Below are 23,534 nucleotides of genomic sequence, written 5' to 3'. Positions count from 1 at the left end.
AGACTTCCGCCATCAGTCGTCAATTCTTCTCCTCCTTCTGGGACTCACAGTTGGGACTCCATTCAACTTGTATAGTCTGGGGTAATCAGACAAGATCAGGAGCCTGAGGTGGAGAACCTGGTGAATTTCCTCCGGACAATTGTTATTATAGCAACCTGCTGCGGGATGTGATGGGGCCGTTCGCATGCAGCCGTCGTCAACGTGGCAGCCGCTGAGAGCTCCAGCATTTCGTCGTTGGTCAATAACTTGTCTCAGTCAACTCCAGCCCTCGGCACAACTCAGCGGTCAATATCGCGCAACCCATGCGTCCAAAACCCGAGCATCCGATTTATGCCAAGCAAATTTTTCACAGCTCCCATTTGATACCGTTCCCTGCACATGAAACCAGTTCCATGTTCTAAGGTGCTCTAGGGTATCTTTGTCGGGTTCAGCCAGACCCGCCCATGATATGACGCACAAAAGTCGGGTGACCCCTCATCAAAATTCAAAGGTATCATGACGATACTACCAGTTGCGATTCCGTGTGTCTCTGGGAACGCCTGATGTGCTCCTCAATACCCCGCATAGGAGGTCTAAAGTGTGTCCATATTTCCTCTTGCTTATTAAAGTCCTCGAGCCCAGACACCAGTTCAAGCTCATCGTCAGCCGCGCAGAGAACCCGTCGCTTGCTCGATGCAAGCACGCCTTGGTATGACCCCAGACCTCATGGCGGATGCGGAGGCGCATGGCAATCCATCGCTAGCCGGGAGCATGGTCTGATCGCAACAGCTCGTCTGGCTCCGACGGCGTATCGCCCGACTATAGTAGCTTCTCCTTCAGCCACGTCTTGTACTTAGTCTGCTCCGCTGGTAGAGTGATACTGAGAAACTCGAGCGATGCCCCAATTGGGAAGTAGAACGTCCGCACCGGGTTGGCCATGGACTTGGTCAGGAGCGACATCTAGTTCGGATGCAGCACTGCAATGTCTGACACGGATTGGTGAGTCGAGCCCACGATTGTCATCATCCAGCAGAGAGCTCCCGATTCCCGAGCTTCTCCGCAGATTTCCACGATCCGGTCAAAGTTGCACTTTCACTGGGTAAAGGTTCTAGAGGTCAATATAGGGCTTAGTCACCTTGTCCCCCTGGGTCTCGCCGGAGAAGGGTATATCCTTGTCCCCAGGGATCAAGTAAAATCCCCTGGCCTATCCGTGACAGCACTGTAATATAGATGAGAGCCACCCAAGCCATGGGAGAAGATGATAGCAGCAGGAAACCGGAGCCCCCCAGAAGCGCCACATTCCTCCTCACAAGCACCGTATTCGCTAGGGTCCCTGTCATCGAGCATATCCTCTAGCAAGTGCTCGATCAACCTGGCGTCGAAACGCGGGAAGATCCAAGAAGAGCGAAGTACAAGCCAGGTACTCAATCACCGGGAGCCAAGGCAGATTCATTATCTTGGCATAACCCCTGGATGTTGCAATGCGTGGCCGTGGCATCCAGTTGACCCGGTACAGCTTCTCGTCTTCATCGGGAGCCTTACGGCCTTGCCAAACCTGGGCCGGGTAGTAGATGCCCATGAGCACCGTGTTGAGTCGTCGGAGTACTGGCTTTCCATCGCGTTTTGGGGTTGAAACTGGCCGCGGATTGCGCGCCACCACCTCGATGTCAATATAGCCGACATTCCAGGGCACCTCGTACTGGAGCAGTCGATGGGGAACCTGTCACGAAACGTCTTGGGAGGCACTACCGGAGGCCGTCGCGGTCGTTCCATTTCAGGTTTCCTGGAGACCATTTCTTGCGCACAGTCGAGATGACATACTTATTCGTACCAAAAATGCACCGAGAAGGTGAGAAATCCATGGTGTTAGAAGAATATCGAGGTCGTTCCAGTCGATGTTCACTAGCGTTTAAAAGGCAATAATGGATCGCGTTGCCAAGACCCATCAATCGATCCGCCATGGCCTGTGATGTCAATCAAATGACGGTGCTCCAGTATCATCATGATATGAGTATCTCAACGGACATATGTCCGACTGGCTAACATGAGGTTTTGAAGGATTCGGGTCTCCAAGAACCAGGCAAGTAGGGATTTGCAATTCCCATCAGTGCGATCAGTGCTTGGCTAACCACTCAGCGAAGCCACTAGTGTCTCTTGTCAAAATTCAAAAAAAATAGAAGAGAAAATCGCAGTCACGCTTCTAGACTTCTGAATTTCGACGGATTGCTTCAATGTTCTCACATTCAAAGTTCATGTCTTGGCCATCACCACTGACGCCAAGAGGCAATCCGGTTATGTAAGCTACCTAGAAGTCCAGCGGAGTGGACCTCTGTCGGCGTGACTCAGCCGGACCATGTTTTTCCGGCAGGGCATCCGAAGGTCCCCGCTCACGTGAGCCTCGCCACCAACGCACAATACCCAAATTGCGCCGAAAAACTTCAGCCGCCCACCTAATCGTCGACTCAGCACCGTAAGCATCACAACCACCGCAAATCCATCACCATGGGAAAAGTTCACGGATCTCTTGCCCGTGCCGGTATGTTGCGCTTATATTTACTAATGATTTGGAAGATTGGATGCTGACTAGATTCCTCCAGGCAAGGTCAAGTCTCAGACCCCTAAGGTACGACACCGCCGACGAAATCTTGAATCACAAACCCGCACCGAAGCGCCCGATGACTGACGCATCACGTCCCACAGGTTGAGCCCCAGGAGAAGGCCAAGGTCCCCAAGGGCCGTGCTCTCAAGCGCCTCAAGTACACCCGCCGTTTCGTCAACGTTACCCTGACTGGCGGCAAGCGGAAGGTAGGCCACGAACTAGCGAACCGAGACCAGAGTGTGGGAGGCAGATGGCTGACGGCGGACACAGATGAACCCCAACCCCGGCTCTTAAGTGCACCGATTGACGAGCGATGGGAAACCGGAAATCATGAGGGGTTGGCAAATGTTTGGCAGGACGCATATTCGATAAGACTGCTCTGAAGGAGCAGGCGGTGGGATTAGGTCTGGTCGATCGGCAGGCTGAGCGCCCTCCACAACAGAGACGCGACGAAGCGGCGACGACTTTACTCGGCGTCAGGTGTCCCCTTTGTCAATACATCAACAATTTCATCCGCGACATGTCGATTCGTGGTGACGGACTGGTTCGCGGGTGACATTCACAGAGGTGCCGTGGTCTAGCAGGGCGTCTCCAGGACTTGTTAACCACGCGCCTTGCAATCGCTTTTTGAACGTAATACTTTCCCCATGTATCGGCCGTAACACTCCCTCGTATTTGTACACACTCAATCACCTTGCGCGTCTCGCGCATACCCCTCCACAGTAATCGTAGCCTAAGTACGGATATTTACGGATACCTACCGTACCTGGTAGGTAGAGTTCACCCGCTGAAAATCACGTGACCCTCCCTCGACTTCTCCAACTTGAGCTCGTCAAGCTCCTGCCTCCAAACTTACAAGCCCGCCACAACCACAACTCGCCAATTCACATCTACAGCCGTCAAAATGGCCGACGGAGACATGGAAATCGACAGCGCGCCCCCCGCCCCGGCCCCCAATGAGTCTGAGATGCTCACCCACGCCAAGGCCACCGCCGTGCGCTCCATCGAGGGCTGGATCATCATCGTCACCAACGTCCACGAGGAGGCAGACGAGGAGACCATCCAGGACAAGTTCGGCGAGTTCGGCGAGATCAAGAACCTTCACCTTAACCTAGATCGGAGAAGCGGTTACGTCAAGGTACTTCCTCCTGCCCTTCGCCCCCACGCGGGTCGAGCCTCGAAAGGCGGGGATGGACTGGGCTAATTAATCTGCCATAGGGCTACGCATTGATCGAGTACGCGACGCTGGAGGAAGCGCGAGCCGCCATCGACGGCGCCCACGAGACCAAGATGCTGGACCAGACGGTCTTGGTCGACTTTGCGTTTGTGCGGCCCCCGCCTGGGCAGAACAAGGGCTCGCGGGGCAGCCGTGTGGGAGGCGGGCGGAGAGGGCGCAGCCGGAGCCGGAGCCCCGAAGGCAAGGAGCGCGAAGATTGAGGCATAATGATCATGGATATGGAGAGAAAACACAGATAATGACCCTCGCGTCATGTTAGGGAGCCGACGTCCCGACCTTCACGGTCAATAGTTAGAGGATGTCGGCACGAGAAACCCCGCAATATCAGGTTTGTAAACGTTTCTGTTGGAATTATACCCCGCCACTGATCATGAAATAGAATGGAACAGCGGCCACAGCTAAAATTATTGGCGTTGAGGCTCGGCCAAGTTGCATGAAGCACGATGGTCCGACTGCCAGCTTCGCAAGGCTCGGGAAAACTAGCTATGTGCCATTTGTGGCTCAAATCCAAACTGCGATCCCGTTCACACGGCACTCTACTTAACAAATGTTCATGAATCGTGTTCATCAGTACAACTGGTCTGTATTCTTGTTGCTAACATTCTCGCATCTGTCATCCATGTTGCAGCCACGAATCCCCGAGTCTTGGTTACTGGGTGCAGGCTATTGTATACATGTTGACAACTCCTAGAAAACCCACGTGAAAGACTCCTTGACATCAAATTTGATTGATCGTCTAGTCTGGTCAGCATGCACCATCGCCGAGAGGATCAGCAGACTTACCGAATATCGGCACTTGACGCCCCGATCAGAACCTCAAAGGTCCCCTCCTCCGCTATCCATCCAGGCACCGCGGTGTCATAGTACCCAACTGCGTATTTGTCCAGCCCAATGTGGATATGCCTAGTCTCTCCGGCCTCAAGGAACACCTTCTCAAACGCAACTAGCTCCTTTTCTGGACGGGGTAGCCGGCTCTTCTCGTCACGGACGTACACTTGCACGATCTCTGCCCCATCTCTGTCGCCGATGTTGGAGATAGCCAGGGTGATATTGACGGTTCCGTCGGCTGTGAGCGTCCGTGAGGAAATCTCAGGGCGGCCATACTCAAAGGATGTGTAAGAGAGCCCATGGCCAAAGGCAAATAGCGGGGCGATGCCGGTGCGGTCGTAATGCCTGTACCCAATGTGCAAGCCCTCGCCGTACATAACTTTCAGATTCTCACCGGGCCAGTTATGCCACGCGGGTGTGTGCTCGATGCGTCTCGGGAAAGTCGCCTGTCAAGTTAGTGACACCCGCTAAGCGTGCAAGGGGAATCTTACCGGAAGCTTTCCACTAGGACTCTTCAGGCCAAAGAGCACATCTGCGAGAGCATTGCCCGCCTCCTGCCCCTGGTACCAACCTTGGAGAATGGCAGGCACCTTGTCCACCCAAGGCATATGCACAGGACTCCCCGACTGGTTCACAACAATCGTCCGAGGATTCGCCTTGGCCACGGCTTCGATAAGCCTGTCCTGGCTGCCATCAATCGGCAAGTCCATCGTCTGGCGGTCATAACCCTCCGACTCCCACTCGCCATCGAGGCCGACTATCACCACAGCCACATCAGCCGCTCGTGCCGTCTCCACGGCCTCCGCGACGTAGTCCACCCTGTCTTCCTGCTTGAAGCCAATACGGCAGCCACCGTACTTGTGCGTGATGCCAAATTGCTTCTGCTTTGCAATCGGGCGCAGCTCGTTGGTCATTTCGACCTTGAGCTCCGTGGCCCTGCCCGCTTCCATGTCTACTTCGACAAGATAGTCAATGGACCCATCGAACATGGCCTCACCTTCCTCGGTCCAATCCCACAGATCAAGTGCCGGCTTTCCGTTCACGTACAGCTTTCCCGGCCCCACGCTCATGAAGCTGACAGTGTGCCTTCCGGAGGCTGTCGGCGTCAGATATGTTGTGGCGACGGCAGACCATTTCGGGCCAACCTGATCCAGGGGCGCCGAGTCCCACAAGAAGAGGTCCGTGTTTGTTCGTCTCTGGATTATTACAGGTTTGCCCTCAAAGGCGTCTCCAGCATACCAGTCGATGTTCACGCCAGGCTTCCCAGCCTTATCAGTGCAGTATTTGGAGGCCACGGGCAGCCACTTATGAATATGGCAGCCCTGGGCGAACGTGACCTCCTTCTCGGCCAAGTTGCGGATACTGACAAGGGGTATCGTATTGTAATACGGGTTCAAGCTTGCGCTACCACCGCCCCCTGCAATAGCTCGGTTAGCGTTGGGCCCGATGACTGCAACCTTTGTAGTCTTCGGGCAGATGGGCAGGATTGCGCCTTCATTCTTGAGAAGCGTCAGTCCCTCATGGCCGGCAGTTCGGATTAGACGCCTTGTGGTTTCACAATCGTCCTCCCTCTCGGGTTCCTCCGGAGACATGTCATCGCCCTTGAGACGTTCCACGAGGGTTAGAGCATTCTCGGCTGCTCGGTCGATATCTTCGACACCGATTTGCCCCTTTTTGACTGCCGCAACCAGTTTGTCGAGACGCCACTTGGTCGAGTACGGGAATTCAATATCGCAGCCCGCTTGGACAGACTCGACGACAGAATTGGTGCCGCCCCAGTCCGAAACGACAGTCCTATATGCGGTCAGCTTGGTCAAGACCTAGATCTCAGAGGAAAAGATTGCTGCTACCCATCGTATCCCCACTCGCCGCGCAGGATATCCTTGAGGGTGTGGGGGTGCATATCCCCGTGGACGCCGTTGATGAGATTGTACGAAGACATGACAGCCCATGGATTCGCCTCGCGAACAGCGATCTCGAAGGGTCGCAGATAAATTTCACGCAACGATCGCTCTGTGATGAGCGAGTCAATAGTGACCCTATTCGTCTCCTGCTCATTGCCGACAAAATCTGCGGCATTCAGCAGGTGCCCCCGAGAAAGGTCATGTTGAAGATCATACGCTTGATTGCAGCTGCAACGCCCTTATCCTGCAGGCCTTTGATATACTGGGCGGCAAGCTTCCCCGTCAGCAAGGGATCTTCAGAGAAAGACTCGAAGTTCCTGCCACCGAGCGGGTGGCGATGCATGCACACGGTGGGTGCAAGAAGCATATCTGCTGACCTGGCCCTGGTCTCGGCGGCAAGGTGCCGGCCGACCTCATAGAGGAGATCCTTGTTCCATGTTGCCGCCAAGGAGATGCCGCACGGGAAGAGGGCAGCCTATGAATCTCAGCACGACTTCAAGCCCTCAGCGCGAAAGAGAACCAACCTTGGTACCGCCGACGAAGATGCCACCTCTGGCGCCGTTGGGCCCATCTGAGGTTTTGATGGCCGGGATGCCTTTGTCCGGGATGGATTTCGTCCTCCAGAAATCTGCTGCTGTGAGCAAGGACACCTGCGGTTTTGGTTAACACCGGAGAGATAGTCCCTGCACCAATCGCCACCGACCTTCTCCTCCAAAGTGAGAGTTTCCAACTTTTTCCTGGCTGCAAGGCGTGTGTCGCGCGGAAGCGGGCTCTTCCCAGGCGGACTAAACGGTGGAGAACAATCCGTGTCCGGAGTCGAGTTGGAGTTGGTCGTCTCGGTGTCCATAGTGTCTCTTTGCTTTTTATGCGAATATGCGGTTTTTGGCAACTCTCATGAGAGTATTTATAGTACTTCCAAGGCTTGTGCTGAGGGCTTAGTTAGATTGCACCGGATGTCTCACCAAGACGGTATAGACTACGGAGCAGACGGGAGCTATATGTATGCAAGTCAAATGAGGCTGTGGATTGCCTTTTCAGGCCGGAATTGATGGTAATAGTGCGGATGACCGGAAATGACCTATTTAAGACACCGGACCGTGTGCCGAAAGGTATATAGCAAGGCTTATTATTAGAAGCTGGACGCTGGGGGGTCGATAGGCGAGTACGAGTAAGAGGTTATCCAATGCAGAAACACGGGCCATGCCGTGATACCCAAGATATATACAATGGCCGGCTGCACAGGACCTGTCAGGCGGCTTGCGGCATTGCAACCACACATGATAACAGATGGCAACAAAGCCAGTGCAAGTTTGTCTTGTCAGAGGTCGCTAACAGGTTGGCCTTTCGGTACGGACGGACCGGAGAGCACCATCAAACCAACGGCCTCTTTGGTCATGCCGAGGATGCTGGTTGGGCCAGTCTCGTGCCAATTGAGTCCAGCCCACCAGTCCAAGAGCTCAAAGCCAGCCCAGATTCCGCGCTTGAAAGCGTGTCGAAGTTTTGGGAAAGGGAGAGGATCGACGGGCCGTGTAGCCGACGAGCTTCGGCCAGATGTATCCACTGCACTGTGAACACGGCAATATCAAATCTCCTCCCCGCGCGCGCGAGAGCGTGGGATCAGAATGATGCAAGCTGGGATATAGCGAGTGCCAGGCGCCCGGCAGATATACCGCGAGATGACCAGCATGGCTGCTGCCATGGGTGCATGTCACGGGGAGTCGGCTTCTTCAACGCCATTTCCAGAAGCTGCAGGCTCATACCAGCCATGGAACGCCCGACAAGACGGGGAATTCGTTTCCATGAACCGGATCCTAAACCACATTCTTCATCCTAGTCACATCTGTCCTTCTCGAATCGGGTTGTCGTCAGTAATCTATGACACGCGTTTCGGTGAGCCCAACCGGAACCTCGTCCACCGAGCTCACCGGCAGGTGGGCAGTGCCCAGACCGACCGACGCCACAAAGAAACCAGGTTGTAACAAATCTCTATTCGGGCTGTGAACCTCATGAGATGCGGTAATTATCATGACTATGATAGCGAAGTTATTTTATTTATTCTTGCGGGATTGATTAAGAAAAATATTACTACGATGTAGAGACCACAACCCCACGCACGGGTTGGGGACAATCTAAGTCATGGCTCTGCTTCATTAGAACTGTTGGTCAAACTCCAAACGGCTTTTTCACCAGCTCACCCATCGCTCCCCAAAGATTAAATCAATACTAGATGCTGCAGGACTATGGAAACATCTATTAGCGGGGCGTCAGATACACCATCTACTCGTATGAGCAAGATGAAGGGTCGAAAGCCAGGTATGGTTATTCAATCCATTGCTATAGGGTAGGCAGGTCACAACCAACCTGAAGCCCAAGACGGTCCGGGAGCCAATTGACCCACGAGGCATACAAACTATACCGAAACAAGTTGCAAGACCCGAGCAATAAAACGGAGCCAAAATGGGTGTCGTCATCATTTAGGTGGAAATGGGTTTTACTACATAGAGGAGAGCCCCATTGGCGATGGATTAGATGGAGGATCGACTCGACGATCGCGGGGGCGGGGTATAGTGGCACCAAGACATGCTTCCGACTACGGAGTACGACTATAAAACGGATGCAGATGTACGTATAGCGCAGATACCAACCCTTGGCCTATGAGGAGTGAGGGACGCACGAGGCGCATAAATAGTCGGGCAGGTCATGGAGGCATTCGTCACATCAGACCCAAGATCCCAGCACCGTAAGAGAAAGAGCCAAGCACCACCACCATGACGACAAACCAGCTCCCTCCCCGCCCCTCGCGCAGTCTCGCCGGCAAGGTCGTTATTGTGACCGGTGCGGGTAGTTCTGGCGACGGGCTCGGAAACGGCCGCGCCATCGCCATCCTGCTGGCCGAGGACGGCGCCGCGTTGCTCTGCGTCGACCGCGACATGGCATCCGCTCAGCGCACGGCTGACATGGCCAACGCCGAGGCCAAGGGCCGCGCCGTCGCCTTCCAGGCAGACGTGACATCGTCGGAGCAGTGCGCGGCCATGGTGGACAGGGCGGTCGGGGAGTTTGGGCGGCTGGACATCCTGGTGAACAACGTGGGTGTCCTGGGTCCCGCTGGCTCGGCGATCGACACGGATGAGGCGGAGTGGGCGCGGGGGATGGAGGTTAACGTGACGAGCATGATGCTGGCGAGCAAGCACGCGCTGCCGGCGATGCTGAGGAACGAGCGTGGCGATCAGGGTATCCGGGGCAGCATTGTCCACATGGGCTCGGTGACTGGGCTGATGGGCTGGTCGGGGAGCCTGCTGTACCCGGTGAGCAAGGGCGCGGTGGTGCAGATGACGCGGGCCATGGCGGCGCACCATGGCAAGGACGGCATCAGGGTCAACACGGTCTGTCCTGGTAAGTCATGGCAGCAGTTTGAGTGCGAAGGTATTGGACGGGGCATGCGAGCTGAGCTGAGCTGATTTGGTGGGACGCAGGCATGGTGTACACGCCGATGGTGTCGACAACGGGCATGACGCCGGAGCACCGCGAGAAGCGGCGGCAGCGAAGCCTGCTCCAGACCGAAGGCAACGCGTGGGACGTGGCTGCGTCGGTGAGGTTCCTGGCCGGAGGCGATGCGCGGTGGATCACAGGTTCCGTGCTGACCGTGGACGCGGGGGCGTCGTGCGCAATTGAAGTTTAATGATGACCCGAGGCTTGCTGGGATTGAAACACAGACGAACGGCCTCCGCCTGGGCTGATGGCAACTGATAATCAAAGTTGATCGTGGCGTGGTAGCAACGGATTGTTGACGCGCATGGAGGAGTGGAGCTACAGGTGCCAGGTGCCAGGCTGCTGACGTTGTTAGCTCCTAATTAGCTCCTCTTAGTCTTGGGCTATCACTTCGCTCCTGATTCCTCTACCGGACCCCGTTTCTTGGCAAAAATTGGCATTCAGAACTTGCATGGCAGATGCTACATTGCCGCTATCATGAATGTTTCGTTTCTCCAAAGTGTGGGGATACTGCACCTGGCGGCATGAAGTCATTAATCATCGATGGACGCCTTCGCAAGCCACTGCAACGACGGCACCTGATTGTGTAACGGCCTGGCGCACCGAGAATTGAGAATGTTGATTGTTCAACTGATAAGTGGGAGACCCAATTTAAGTACGTTATCGGCGGGAAGCTTACATACATGGCAGTAATTAACGACGACTCCTAATATATAGGTATTTTTGTCATACGGATACATGAGGATCGCATCCACGGATCCTCCAATCCCACGGAGGCACAGGGGCAGAGCCTGCAGCTTTGGGCTGCTTCAGCACTCCTGGGCTGCTGCAGATCGCCATTTCACCGCTGTTGGTTGCTGCCCAGGCCCTGTAATCTCCCCAAAAGCTGCCTCTCCGCACTGGGCATCCCCAACCTCAGGGCAGCCAAGACTCAGGAGAGAGCGAGTAACGTAACGTCGTGACCGAGATCCATTCGAAGATGCCCCATTGCTCCCCATCTCCAACTTCTCCATCCGATCAAAGGCCATCAAACGCTAGCTCTGAGCTCCACGCCACCCTCCCGACAAGCCTAGATTTCCCCATCGACCCCCCAGCAAGCGACCATCCGACAACGCCGTATCTGCTGCCGCGAGCCTTGTGTCTCGATTCTGCGACAGCATCGGCGCCTCGCATCCTAGCTGGCCCTTCCCATACCCTTCCCATACCCTTCCCATACCCTTCCTGCTGTTACATGGCGCCATCGCCAGTGTCACCCTGCTGCCCGCCCCCAGTCTCGGCGACTCTTGGAATCCCTGTGTTTCTGGATATCGTCAGCCCGTTTTGATTCTCCGCACTGCCCGGACTGCAGGAGTGTCGCCTTGCTACCCAGCTAGGCGGGAGATCAACACTGGTCCTGCCCGAAGGATTCTTGCATAAAAAGGAGTCTGAGCCCGCGCTCACCCTCTGGCCACCTCTCCCTTCTGGTTCCCTAGCTCTCACTCCTTTTTGGAACATCATCATCTTCACCAGCTGCGACTTCCCGCAAGCAAGATGTTGTCCAAGACAGTTCTCGCTGTCGTCGCTCTGGCGATCAGCCCCGCCAGCGCCATCTGGCCCATCCCCAAGTCGATCTCTACCGGCAACACTACCCTCGTTATCGACCAGACAGTGTCTGTGACCTACAATGGAGAACCTGTACGGACCCCCCCAGAGTATACTATGCCCCGTGAACATCTGGCTGAGACTAGTTTCTTCGACCATCAACAGATCACCTACGCTGTTGGCTATGCCCCTCCCCCGGGCCCTAGCTTCAAGAGCAAGGACATTGTCCAGGGCGGCGTCGAGCGTGCCTTTTCGGCCATCTTCCAGACCGGCCTGGTCCCCTGGATGCTGCGCGAGCGAGGCGGCGACTACGAGCCTGACACTCACCACGCCAAGCGCGTCTCCAAGCTGAAGATTACCCAGACCAAGAAGGACACCCCGGAGACCTTCAGGCCCGTCGCCGGCTCCGTCGATGAATCCTATACCCTGACCCTCTCGGCCAAGGGAGAGGCCGCCATCAACGCCGCTTCGTCCACCGGTGTTCTGCGCGGTCTCGAGACCTTCACCCAGCTCTTCTTCCAGCACTCCTCCGGCCAATCCTGGTACACGACCATGGCGCCCGTCAAGATCGAGGACGAGCCCAAGTACCCCCACCGCGGCATCATGATGGATGTGTCCCGCCACTGGTTCGAGATCAAGGACATCAAGCGCACCATTGACGCCCTTGCCATGAACAAGATGAACGTGCTGCACTTCCACGTCACTGACACGCAGTCCTGGCCGCTCGAGGTCCCCTCCCTGCCCAAGCTGACCGAGAAGGGCGCCTATGCCAAGGGCCTCACCTACTCCGTCGACGACATTACCGGCCTCTACGAGTACGCCATCCACCGCGGCGTCCAGATCATCATGGAGATTGACATGCCCGGCCACATGGGCATCGAGGAGGCCTACCCCGGCCTGACTGTCGCCTTTGACAAGCAGCCCTACCAGTGGTACTGCTCGCAGCCCCCCTGCGGCTCGTTCAAGCTCAACGACACTAAGGTTGAGGACTTTGTCGACACGCTCCTCGACGACGTGCTGTCGCGCATCGCCCCCTACACGGCCTACTTCCACACTGGTGGTGACGAGTACAAGGCCAACAACTCGCTGCTCGACCCGGCCCTCGAGACCAACGACATGTCCATCTTGCAGCCCATGCTGCAGCGCTTCCTGTCTCACGCCCACGACAAGATTGTCGACCATGGCCTCGTGCCCTTTGTCTGGGAGGAGATGGTCCTCGAGTGGAACGCCACCGTGCCTGAGGGCACTGTCATCCAGTCGTGGCTGGGCGAGGGTGCTATGGGTGAGCTCGCCGAGGCTGGCTACAAGGTCATTGACAGCAGCAACGCGGTCTACGTATGTTCCTCCCTCCCACCCCCCCAACTTTCTAACAACGTAAAAAAAAAAAAATCGTACTGACGATGACAATAGTACCTCGACTGCGGTCGTGGCCAGTGGCTCGACTTCCCCAACGGCCCCACATGGCAGCTGTTCTACCCCTTCAACGACTGGTGCGCCCCGACCAAGAACTGGCGCCTCCTGTACAGCCACGACCCGGCCGATGGCGTCTCCGAGGAGGCCAAGAAGAACGTCCTGGGTGGCGAGATGCCCGTCTGGGCCGAGACGATCGACCCGCTCTCCATCGATACCATCATCTGGCCCCGCGCTGGCGCCGCCGCCGAGGTCTGGTGGAGCGGCCGCATCGACGCTGATGGCAACAACCGCACGCACCTCGATGCCCGCCCTCGTCTGAGCGAGCAGCGCGAGCGCATGCTGAAGCGTGGTGTTAAGGGAACGCCCATCACCCAGCTGTGGTGCGACATGAACGATGCCGACCGGTGCGCGCACGTCGAGCAGTAGGCGCCTTTGGGGTATATACAGTTTCTCCCATAGTCTAAATAGTTTGTATAACAAAAGATGATCATATGGCGAAAAAATATGGCGGCTTCAGTGCATGTTGGCTCGGCGGGCGGGGCTGAGGGATTAGTGGGTGTGCCTCGGTGCTGGTTTGCCCTTGCATGCATGACGTTGTGAACCGCATGGCCTGGTCATAATCCGCCTTGTCCAAAGGCCTCGAGACCAACAAACTCATGCCGACCGACGGAATTGGACAAAGGGGAACATTGGTGATTGCTGTCGCGATGGAGCCGTGCTCTTGTTGGACAAACAGCAAACAACCAACCCCTAGCGGCGAGTGACTCAGGCCTCCAGAAATCGTCGTTTAAAAACGCTCTGTTGGCGCCGCCGCGAAAAGACCTGGGTCTGCATACCTATACCGAACTAGAGTCAACCCGCCATCACCATTTCATACTTCGTACCTAGTAATCCACAACATCACCAGCCATGGGACCTCCAGGTGTAACCCGCCGCGATGGCGTCGCCTGCATCATCTGCAACCCAGACGGCAAAGTCCTCGTCGGCAAGCGCAAGGGCAGCCACGGCGCAGGTACGTTGAAAACTCCGACCATCCCAGAGGATAGGATAGGATAGGAGAGCTCGTATTGACACGGCGAACAAAAACAGGCTCCTGGGGTCTCCCCGGCGGACACATCGATCCCGGCGAGACCGAGGAGGTCACGGCAGCGCGCGAGGTGGTCGAGGAGACGGGCCTGGAGGTTCGGGCTGTCGGGAAGGTCGCGCAGACCGAGGACGACTTTGTCGTCCCGGGCCAGTATGCCAAGTACTACAACACGCACTTTATCTGGTGCGAGGTGAAAGACGCGGCGGCGCAGCCCGAGGTTAGCTCCTTGTTCCCGTCTTCCCCGGTTGGCACACGAGTTACTCGTAGCACGAGCAGTACTCGTACGGACAACGAGTTTGATGTAGTACTGACAGTATAATTTATAGGTCAAAGAGCCCAACAAGTGCTATGGCTGGGAGTGGAAGACCTGGGAGGAGCTCCGCGTGTTGCGGGACGGATCGAAACCCGACGAGGTGGTCTTCCAGCCGCTGTGGAAGCTACTGGGCCTCAAGCCCGAGCTCAGCAACCTGAGACCCCGGAAATGACACACTGACAGTAGGACCCGTACTCGTATGAGCACATACTACTAGTAGTACGACATCAAGGGCCTACACGGCTCTCAGGGTCTTGGTCTGTGGGTAGAGTTCCGGTAGGGTGGAGGGGATAGAAATGGGGAAGAATGACGTGTCAAAGGGACCGTGGGATATTTGACCGGCCGATAGGGTTCGGCGGTGAGAAGAAGTTAAGAACACATCGAATAAACCGTGGCATCGAAGAATGATTCCAAATCTACTCCATGGCGGTGCTATAAATGAAGCCAGAGTGGGTTGGGAGCGTGCAAGGTAAGGAGATCAAGTGGTTGGCGAGAGATGCGAGACATCAACATATCTAATGAGCATGCATCGCTTAGGTGTAATGCGTGGGAATATATAGGTATCATCATATGAATAAATCTATGAATTTACACGGAGTATCCGTACATGAGCACCAATACGTACACACTCCAGTATGTACAAAATATGCATAGGCAGGTCCATCATGACGGTGCCGAGATGTTTTGCCGTCTCAACTTTGTTTTGCTAAGCGCTCGCCACCGCCAAACCGCATCGCGAAATGGCACAGATAAACGCCAGAGGCACCTCTGTCTGCGCTTGATGAAAACTCTGAGCTGTTGCCTTCGAGGGGAGAACAATGTCCCAGCGCCTCATGGTCTGTCTTGGCCCTTAGTTCCCGTTGGCGTGCACGTTTCTTTTGCGGCTCTGTGATTGCCCCTTCCAGGGATTGAAACATTGAACTCACACACTACCATGTGTTTTCCTTGGAGCGATACTACCTCGTTATGTTGTCTGTTTCAACGACCTGAACGGAACCCTCTGAAAGGGTGGGTTCAAAGTGTCCCTGTTGTCTACTCGTAGTAAGGAGGAGAGAACAAGCCGGGACAATGGTGATCTGAGCTGACTTGTGATAACTGGCGGCTGATGAGCCAAATCTTCTCCAGAGCGACAATTAGTCACGACCATATCCATAAGATGGGCCCAGGTAGTGTCTCAGAGCCCTCACCAGAGGCACAAGAGGGTTTGACCAGATCCTGCTGGAGATGGGCGTTGCTTCTTCTTGCCCGATTGATACGAGCACCTCTTCCAAATCTCTCTCCTTCTTCTTATCCCTGTCATAGTGGTTCTGGACAGCTCTGGTTGCGGGCGCCCCTTGGCGACCTGATCTTGGCGTCTCACTCTCCGTCGGAATGAGGGTATGCACGATGTGCGCTTCCCATGGTGCCTCGTACCTATAAAGACCAGATGGCGTTCGCCCACTTAGCGAAAACTTGCTCAGCACCAGCATCACTCACTCTCGTTTCTCCCCCCGTCGCTCTTTAAGCATTCCCCTCTTTTGAAATCCGCTGGCCACCAAGATAAACTTACCGCAACCCTTGCTCATCCTCTCTCTTTGAAAAAAAAAAAAAAATGTCTGATATCATCGCCCAGCTCGAGGTCCTCTCGCGAGAGAGCGGCTGCCTCGTCGACCTGTCTTCCCTTCTGAACATGTCCACCTGCCCCAAGATCGACCTGAAGGTCTCCACGGGCCACACCGTCCAGGAGAATGATGACCTCATTTACATCATCCCCACCAAGGTAAGCTGTCTCAGGCGACCAGAGCGAGAGGGTTTTGCCAAGCAGAGGCTGAACTCATCTAGGATCCCCTCCCTGAGAAGGAGTGCAACTCGTGCTACAAGGTCCCCGAGAAGGTGTGCAAGAGGGATAATGTCGCCCTGGACTTGGGACTTCTCGTCGGGCTCGACCTCCTGACGGAGGCTGAGCTTGAGACGTACCTCCAGACCATTGGCGAGCTGGACGTGGATGCCCGTCTCAATCTGGGTGAGGATCACCACTGCAAGGTGGACCCTCTCCTGAGCCTTGACGTCGGGTCGCAGAGCCGCATCCTCGATGCTGATCTTGATCTCGATGGCCTCCTCACTCTTGACCTGGGCAACAAGAACCTCCTCAACATTGGTGGAGACGGCCTTAGCAGCCTCCTTGATGTTAATGTTGGTGGCAAGAGGGGCAATGGCAAGGCTGCCATTAACGTCGATGTGGCCAGCCACTCCCGCCGCAGCAGCAAGCAGCTCGCTGATGTCGACATTCTTGGTGAAAAGGACAACCAGGACGCTGCCATCGACGTTGACATCCTGACTCACCGCAAGGGCAACAAGAGCCACCACGACGACTACCTCCTGTCTCTGTACACCCCCTCTTGCCAGACGGGCTTCAAGAAGGTGCACCACGACCACGCCGAGAAGTGCCGCACCAAGAACGCCAACCACTGCCTGGCCCGCTGCCACTCCGACGCTGCGCTCCTGACCCTGCAGGCCGACGTCCAGGCCGACGACCTGGCCAACATCCTGCTCTGCGCTGCCGTCGAGTTCAACGACTCGACCGACGGTGACAACTGCCACTACTTTGTCGCCCCCAAGCACGAGCCCATCCACCATGACCAGCTCGAGGTCAAGGTCGACTCCTACATCTTTGTCCGCAACTAAGCGGCTTGGCGTAGGTGATCATGCCGGGATAGTGGAAAAAGGAATGTGTGTGGATGTAATGTACTTTTGCCGTTCTTGAGACAAACTTTTGCCATAGACTTTTGGTGTTTAACAATTCTTTTTCCATAATATGTACTCCCACGGGGACGCTGGTCCATGTTCGTAATTTGGTGATGTCATGTAGTAGTAGCTTGGAGATTGGGACCTTCGAAGGGGGTACGTCCAGTAACAGTGGTCCCTTCGTTGCGGAAATGAATTGCGATGAGTATCCGTGATGAGAATAATTGAAGCATTAGGGAGTCATCGATGTTGTGTGAAGTTGGAAGGTTGTGCAGGTTGGACGTGTCGCAGTCGATCGTCTCTGTATTGCCATCCCCCGCTACAGTGATATCTGCCATTGGCCACCATTCCATGACGACAAGCCAAGCTCCTGGGAGACTCACCATCCCCATCCGTCAGCCATTTCATTGCCCGCTCCCACCACCTGCATTCCCCGACGCCAATGCCATAACAACCCCCGATCCATGATGCCCTGGTCATGTCGTCCCTCTCGGAGCCTCGCAGACCGCGTCTCCTCGCGCAGAACCGCAAGCTGCGCCACCTCAAGGGCCTCTCGCTGCGCAACCTAAGCTTCGCGCCCACGCACCTGCGCGCCGCCGACGATGCCGCCCTGGGTGGGGGACGCCCCCAGAACCAGAGGGCGAAGCTCAGCGCCCTAAATGAGGCCTCTCCTCTCCAGCATTCGCGCAGCTCCGACAGCCTTCGCAGGGACAGTCTGCGGGCGGCGGCAGGATCCTCATCGGACACGTTGCGTCCGCAGCGGCCACGGAGGACCAGCCTCAGCCTGGGCTCGATACATGCCAGCCCCATGACGCGTCAGAGGACGCTCGAGGGGCTGATGGATGGCGCTGTTGGGGACGTCTTCTTCACGCTGCACGTCAAGGGCGAGGAGGAACCGGTGTACATCAGCGAGGTCCGCCACCGGTCTGCGGTATGGGAAACGGCGTGCATCCTTTGAAAAGACGACACAGTCTGACCGGGTGATAGAACTTTGACTTCCAATTCTTCGAGCTGGGCGACCGGGACGCCCGAATCTCGCGGTCATGCCAACTCACGATACGGGTCTGGGCCCTGCGGCCGAAGCATTCTTCGTGGGTGTTTCTCCTAGAAGAGATGATCGACCTGCGGCAGCTCAACTTTATCGGCACGCTTCTTGACCGGCGATTTCCTCCGAACGCGTTGGTATTCCACCTTGAAGATGGCGTCTACTCGCTCGACTTTCCGAACCGAATATCCGAACCGAAGCAGGCCCCGTCGATTGCGACGGCCTCCTACGCTACTCTCATGAAGCTGGCCAACCTCGAGAGCTCCATCGACGATGCTATAGAGACGCAGACCAAAATTATGCAGGAAATTAACCAGATCCTTGAAGAAACACCCCCGGATGCCTCCGAAACGGCCGAAGAGCAAGTCAAGCTCGCTGACAAGTACGTCGCAACCCAGCAGCGAGCCAACCGCCTCGCCGAGCGCCGACGCGACCAGCTCCAAGAGTCACTACGCAGCCGCCGCGCGGCCATCACCGAGGGCAGGCAGCTGCAGGAGCGCGCGGCCGAGGACATATTCAACAGCCGGGAGAAGCTCGAGGCGAACCGCGCGCTGGTTGAGCAGACGCAGCAGCAGATCCGCGGGCAGCGACGGCGCATCTGCTCCGAGCTCAGCGACATCCTCCCCATCACGCCCGTCCCCAAGGCGCCGCCCCTGTCCTTTCAGATCTGCAACATCCCGCTGCCCAACTCGACCTACAACTCCTCCATCGCCCGCACCCTCAGCGAGGACGTCCTCTCCGCGGGGCTCGGCCTCGTCGCCCTGCTCACCCGCCACCTGCAGTTCTACCTCGGCCACGCCCTGCCCTACCCGCTCTACCCCTACGGCTCGCGCTCCCACGCCCGCGACGACATCTCCCTGCTGTCCGACCGCGCTGCCACCCCACGCCGCGAGTTTCCCCTCTACCTGCCCCGCGGGGGGTCCACCGCGGGCCAGTGGCGCTTCGAGTACGCCTGGTTCCTCCTCAACAAGGATATCGAGTCGCTGTGCGCCTCCCAGGGGCTCAAGGTCGTCGACATCCGCCACTCCCTGCCCAACCTCAAGTACCTCCTGTACGTCTGCAGTGCGGGGTCCGCCGACGTGCCGGAGCGGAAGAAGGGCGGCGTGCGGGGCCTGTGGCTCGGCCGTCTGCAGGGCCGCATGCCGCTCGAGGTGCCTGATGACGGCGGCGGCGGCGGCAGCGGCGAGGGTAGTGGTAGTGGTGCTGGTAGCGCCGCGGGGAGCAGGAGGGGAAGCGTGGACAGCGAGGTCATGAACCAGCACGGCGAGGCGCTGCGCAACGCTATCATCCGGGGCAACGGCGGTGGCGGTGCGAGGGCGACAGCGCCGGATCTGGCGCTGCCGTTTGGCGATGAGGCCAAGTTTACGCTGCGGACAAAGGGGCTGAGGGAGAATGTTGCATGAATGGAAATATGTGATGGATAATACAGTGCCCATTGGTTGTTGCAATGATACCCAGGCTACGTACGACAGTAGTAGCCGGTGCAGTCAAGTATTAATAGGTAGTTTTATATACAAGTTACATAGGTATACAAAGTTATAATGCCCGCCCTCAGCGGTCGGGCTTAGCGAACTTCACGCTCTTCCTCCTCTCCCTCTCCCCCGTTGTCGCGCGCCCCGGGCTGGAACTGAGGATCCCACCGCCGCTGCCACCGCCGTTGCTCGCCCCCCTGCTCAGGGCCTCCCTCGCCATGCCTACTGCCCGGCTCTGTGGCACGTCGTTCCCGTCGCTGCGGACAGCGCCGCCGCGGGGGCTCGACACGCCGCTGTTGAGACCTTGCTGCTGCTGGGCCTTCTCCACGGCTGCGCGGGCGAGGTCGTCGGCGCGCGAGGTGGCTGTCTCGCCGCGGTATTTGCCGGGGAGGCATGCGTGGCCGCAGCCGTCGAGGGGGCAGCATCCGCCGCTGAACTTGGTGGGCAGGTCGGGTGTGGAGGAGGAGGATGGGTCGGGGGCGTGCCAGGTTTGGAGGCAGGAGGCGTGACCGCCGTGGGCGCAGCCGGGGCAGTACCACCATCCTGAGAGGAGGGGCGTTTCCTGTTGGCCGGACGAGGTGGAGTCGATGGGGTTATGCGACGTGGTTTCGGGTTCGCGGTGGCCGCAGACGGCGCAGGGGGCCATGACTGCGCGGCAACGTTCGCACAGCCAGATGGACGCGGAGGCATCGGCCGGGTCTATCTCGCGGGGCTTGTGACACGAGGAGCACGCTAGGGCGACCTTGATGTCGCGCTGGGCGGGGGCGAAGATGGCAGGGTAGCTGTCGCCCCAGGTGGGGAGGCCGGCGGGCCAGCCCTGGACGCAGAGGTTGCGAAGGAGGGCGGCTTCAACGACGAGGCCCATACTGGAAAGGCGGGAGTGGTGCTGGCGGAGAATGGCAGTGGCTTGGTGGGCGCTGATGACGGAGTCGGGGACGAGGGGTTTGAGAAGGAGGACCATGGCCGAGGCGTTGAGGGCTGATGTGCGGGACTCGAATTCCAGGGCGCGGGTGAGGAGGAGGTGCGGGTCGAGAGGAGGGACGGACGGCGACTTGAACCCGGGGGAGATGAGGGGCTGCGGGTAAGAGTGGTCATGGGGCCATGGTAGATAGTCGGTCTCAATGATGGTTGGACACGGGTCATGGTATGGCGAGGGCCTTGTTGAGGTGGGCGTTTCGGGGATGGTGGGCTCCGAGGGGTGGAAGTGAGTTCCGTTCCCCTGGCTCTCCGAGTCCTGTGATGGGAAGGATGGCTGCGATGAATATGCCTCGTCCGACTGTATTGTCGTCTGCGAAATCATGAAGACGTCCTCGGGCGACTCGGAGATGGGTTTCTGTGATTTGGGCGACTGCTCTATCTCCTCACCTCGGATCCGACTGTGGTAATCTGAGACATCGCTGACTTTGGAGTCTTGGTGTGATAGACTCGGGCGCCTTGGGCTCTGACTCTTAGTGGGGGAGCTCTTGGCGTTCTGCCTCGTCCCCTCAGAGATGGAAAACATCTGCCCGTAGCTCTCGTTGGAATCATGCCGTACAGCTCGTCTCTGTGGATGATCCCCCCCCAAGGGAACATCAACCGCGTGGGATAGCTCTTCCATGCCGTAAAAGTCGTAGCCCCCCGTGTTGGATACTTGTGATTGTGATCTCTCGCTCTCTTCACTGGTGAGTGAAATGGGCATGGACTCTAGGCGCTGGCGGGGACCAGGTGCCTCGTATGAGCCGTGTATGCTTGGACCAATGGTAAAGGACTCGGGCTCGGTGATGGGAGTGAGCACCTTATGCGGCCGATAAGGGTGGCTTGAGTGGCTGATGGTGTAGTCCGCTGGCCTCGCCCTAGGAGTGGGCACGTTGGACGTGCTACCAGGCTCGGACATCAACGACCGCCCGAAGCGGTCCATGGAGGACCTCCTTGGCGTGGCATCTCCCGGGCCATACTCGAATTTCCGCGAGCCTCGCCCGATGTCGTACTTGATCTTCTGAAAGCTTGAGACGCGTTTCTCTAGGTGGTATTGGGCTCGCCGCTTTAGGAGAAGCCCCATGGCAAAGGCTAGGATCCGCCACGTCTGCGCGAGCCTGAAGAGGCTAGCATTCTCAGCAGCCCGCGCATACTGTTCCATGATGCGGGTCACTCTTTCAAGGAGCGACTTGCCTCCTTCAACGTATGGCAGTTCCCTTTCAAGCATCTCCAAATAGATGCTAGAGAGGTACTGATACATGGGCACTGACTTTGCCGACGGGATATGACCAAATGCCATCGATTGCTGGGGCTTGAAAATCCCCGTCACCCTGATAGCTTGCTCGAGCCCAAGGACCTTCTTAGCGTCCTCCAGCCCAGAGCCGGACGGAGGCGTCGTGCTGATAGCCGCCGTCCTACCGCTGGGGCGCCGCTTGTGGTGCATCCTCCGCCGGGGCGCGAGGAAGCTTCCCACCACATCCTCCTCCGAGTCACTCCGGCTGAGGCTCAGCATGGGCGTATTTGTGCTTGACCCATACGAGCTGCGCGGGCCTCCCGTCTGGGTCACAGAGGTGCGCGGCCGTGGCTTCTGAGGCCTCTCGTCAAGGAACATGAGGACATCGCCCCTGGATGAAAAAGACATGGCAGATGTGGGCTGTCGGTCGACAGCCCGCGGGGCATAAGCGGCGTCGCACTGGTTAAACAGGCCGTCCTGGCCGACGGTCCAGAGTCTATCCTGGTCCTGCCACATGAGTGCACTGGGCGAGCTGTCAAACCTCTCAATCTCCTTGTAGGGCATGGTCGGGCGGGCCAAGTCCCAGATGTGCACAGCCGACGTCCCATAGCGCCGGGCGCTGTTGTCGTCGTAGCTGACAGCAACCTGGGCGACGCGCCTCCCCTGGGCTGTGGCAGACCAGAGCCCCGGGCGCCAGGCGACGGCGGCGACGGGGGCCGGGGTCGAGATGGTGTACTTGGGCTTCTGGCGGCGGTCGGCCGAGTTGCCCATCTCCCAGACGTGCAGCTTGGAGTCGGAGCCAGCGCTGATGAGGTGGTTGCCGTCCGGGTGCCAGGCGATGCCGGTGCAGGCCTTTTCGTGGGCGTTGATCCTCAGCAGCGGCTTAGACGGCTGGCGGATATCCCACTTAAGGACGACGCCGCTATCCGTGCAGGCCGCCATCTCGTCGCCGCGCTTGGGCGACCACTTGACCTGGCGGATGGAGTCTATACATCGCAGGGCAGCGAATCGCTGACGGAAGGTGAGGAAGCCCTGGCGCGTGTGGATGCGGTTGGCCACGTCGAAGATGCGCGCCACGCCGTCCTGACCGCCTGACAGGAGCCAGCTCTCTATATGTGGGTTTGCGTCGAGCGTGTTGATCTGGCGCGAGTCCTCCTGGATGTGGACGTTCTCGGTGGCGTCTGTGCCGCCGGTCCCCAGGCGAGCGACATCGTAGCCAAAGATGCGGCCGTTGGCGCAGGCGGTAAAGACCATGTTCCCATGCCACTTGACATCGCGGATGTTGAGCTGGTCGGCGGCCGAGTTGGCCTTGGGCCCAGTCGAGGCCTGAGAGGTGATGATGGCGCGCAGGTCGATGCCCTCGGTGGGCGCGAAGGTCGAGTCGGGAGTGGCTGGGTTGTCGACGTGGACGGTCTTGAGGATGTGGGGGCCACCGAGGGCCACCATGCGCTTGTCGGGCGAGACATCGAAGCAGGAAATGGGGACGCCTGCTGCGTAGACGGCATCCTGGACCTTGGACGGGCGGTAGCTGGCGGGGATAGACGCAGGCGCGCTGGGCGTGGCGTCGCCTGAGGGCGCGTCGGTCACGGTTCGGCCGAGTAGCTTGCGCATGATTTTGGAGTCGCGGTTATACATGGTGACGACACGGCGCAGGCGCCGGTCAGGGGACTGGGCG

The 23,534-nt window shown here is 57.6% G+C and overlaps 9 protein-coding genes across 9 annotated transcripts; 7 read left to right on the top strand and 2 right to left on the bottom strand.

Annotated features, from left to right (window-relative positions):
- Positions 1-2,481: 2,481 nt before the first annotated feature.
- On the top strand, positions 2,482-2,872 carry rps30a (40S ribosomal protein eS30; the record flags this gene model as incomplete). The annotated part of the gene is made up of 4 exons (XM_083193313.1): positions 2,482-2,515; positions 2,577-2,602; positions 2,680-2,784; positions 2,849-2,872. The coding sequence occupies 4 exons, from the start codon at positions 2,482-2,484 to the stop codon at positions 2,870-2,872; spliced, it is 189 nt and encodes a 62-aa protein (XP_083050261.1).
- Positions 2,873-3,482: 610 nt separating this feature from the next.
- On the top strand, positions 3,483-4,015 carry RBM8AA (RBM8 family RNA-binding protein; the record flags this gene model as incomplete). The annotated part of the gene is made up of 2 exons (XM_083193312.1): positions 3,483-3,716; positions 3,797-4,015. The coding sequence occupies 2 exons, from the start codon at positions 3,483-3,485 to the stop codon at positions 4,013-4,015; spliced, it is 453 nt and encodes a 150-aa protein (XP_083050260.1).
- Positions 4,016-4,502: 487 nt separating this feature from the next.
- Positions 4,503-7,394, bottom strand: ACO1O0_003868 (glycoside hydrolase superfamily; the record flags this gene model as incomplete). Its single annotated transcript, XM_083193311.1, has 7 exons — positions 4,503-4,551; positions 4,599-5,089; positions 5,135-6,437; positions 6,494-6,713; positions 6,764-7,022; positions 7,072-7,197; positions 7,251-7,394. 7 exons carry the CDS (start codon positions 7,392-7,394, stop codon positions 4,503-4,505), a joined length of 2,592 nt encoding a protein of 863 aa, XP_083050259.1.
- A 1,921-nt stretch (positions 7,395-9,315) lies between these two features.
- On the top strand, positions 9,316-10,226 carry ACO1O0_003867 (SDR family NAD(P)-dependent oxidoreductase; the record flags this gene model as incomplete). Its single annotated transcript, XM_083193310.1, has 2 exons — positions 9,316-9,940; positions 10,021-10,226. 2 exons carry the CDS (start codon positions 9,316-9,318, stop codon positions 10,224-10,226), a joined length of 831 nt encoding a protein of 276 aa, XP_083050258.1.
- Positions 10,227-11,566: 1,340 nt separating this feature from the next.
- NAG1_2 (beta-N-acetylhexosaminidase) lies at positions 11,567-13,456 on the top strand (the record flags this gene model as incomplete). The annotated part of the gene is made up of 2 exons (XM_083193309.1): positions 11,567-12,952; positions 13,028-13,456. 2 exons carry the CDS (start codon positions 11,567-11,569, stop codon positions 13,454-13,456), a joined length of 1,815 nt encoding a protein of 604 aa, XP_083050257.1.
- A 483-nt stretch (positions 13,457-13,939) lies between these two features.
- Positions 13,940-14,602, top strand: ACO1O0_003865 (NUDIX hydrolase domain-like protein; the record flags this gene model as incomplete). The annotated part of the gene is made up of 3 exons (XM_083193308.1): positions 13,940-14,042; positions 14,120-14,334; positions 14,444-14,602. 3 exons carry the CDS (start codon positions 13,940-13,942, stop codon positions 14,600-14,602), a joined length of 477 nt encoding a protein of 158 aa, XP_083050256.1.
- Positions 14,603-16,021: 1,419 nt separating this feature from the next.
- Positions 16,022-17,094, top strand: ACO1O0_003864 (uncharacterized protein; the record flags this gene model as incomplete). Its single annotated transcript, XM_083193307.1, has 2 exons — positions 16,022-16,189; positions 16,252-17,094. 2 exons carry the CDS (start codon positions 16,022-16,024, stop codon positions 17,092-17,094), a joined length of 1,011 nt encoding a protein of 336 aa, XP_083050255.1.
- A 538-nt stretch (positions 17,095-17,632) lies between these two features.
- Positions 17,633-19,602, top strand: ACO1O0_003863 (uncharacterized protein; the record flags this gene model as incomplete). The annotated part of the gene is made up of 2 exons (XM_083193306.1): positions 17,633-18,085; positions 18,142-19,602. 2 exons carry the CDS (start codon positions 17,633-17,635, stop codon positions 19,600-19,602), a joined length of 1,914 nt encoding a protein of 637 aa, XP_083050254.1.
- Positions 19,603-19,750: 148 nt separating this feature from the next.
- RTC1 (uncharacterized protein) lies at positions 19,751-23,494 on the bottom strand (the record flags this gene model as incomplete). The annotated part of the gene is made up of 1 exon (XM_083193305.1): positions 19,751-23,494. The coding sequence occupies one exon, from the start codon at positions 23,492-23,494 to the stop codon at positions 19,751-19,753; it is 3,744 nt and encodes a 1,247-aa protein (XP_083050253.1).
- Positions 23,495-23,534: the final 40 nt, after the last annotated feature.

The sequence above is a fragment of the Amphichorda felina genome (genome assembly GCF_050947745.1).
Source record: "Amphichorda felina strain 45539 chromosome Unknown scaffold_4, whole genome shotgun sequence".
Classification (NCBI taxonomy): domain Eukaryota; kingdom Fungi; phylum Ascomycota; class Sordariomycetes; order Hypocreales; family Bionectriaceae; genus Amphichorda; species Amphichorda felina.
The sequence above is the reverse complement of the archived record's forward strand: the minus strand, read 5'-3'. Positions and strand labels throughout refer to the sequence as shown.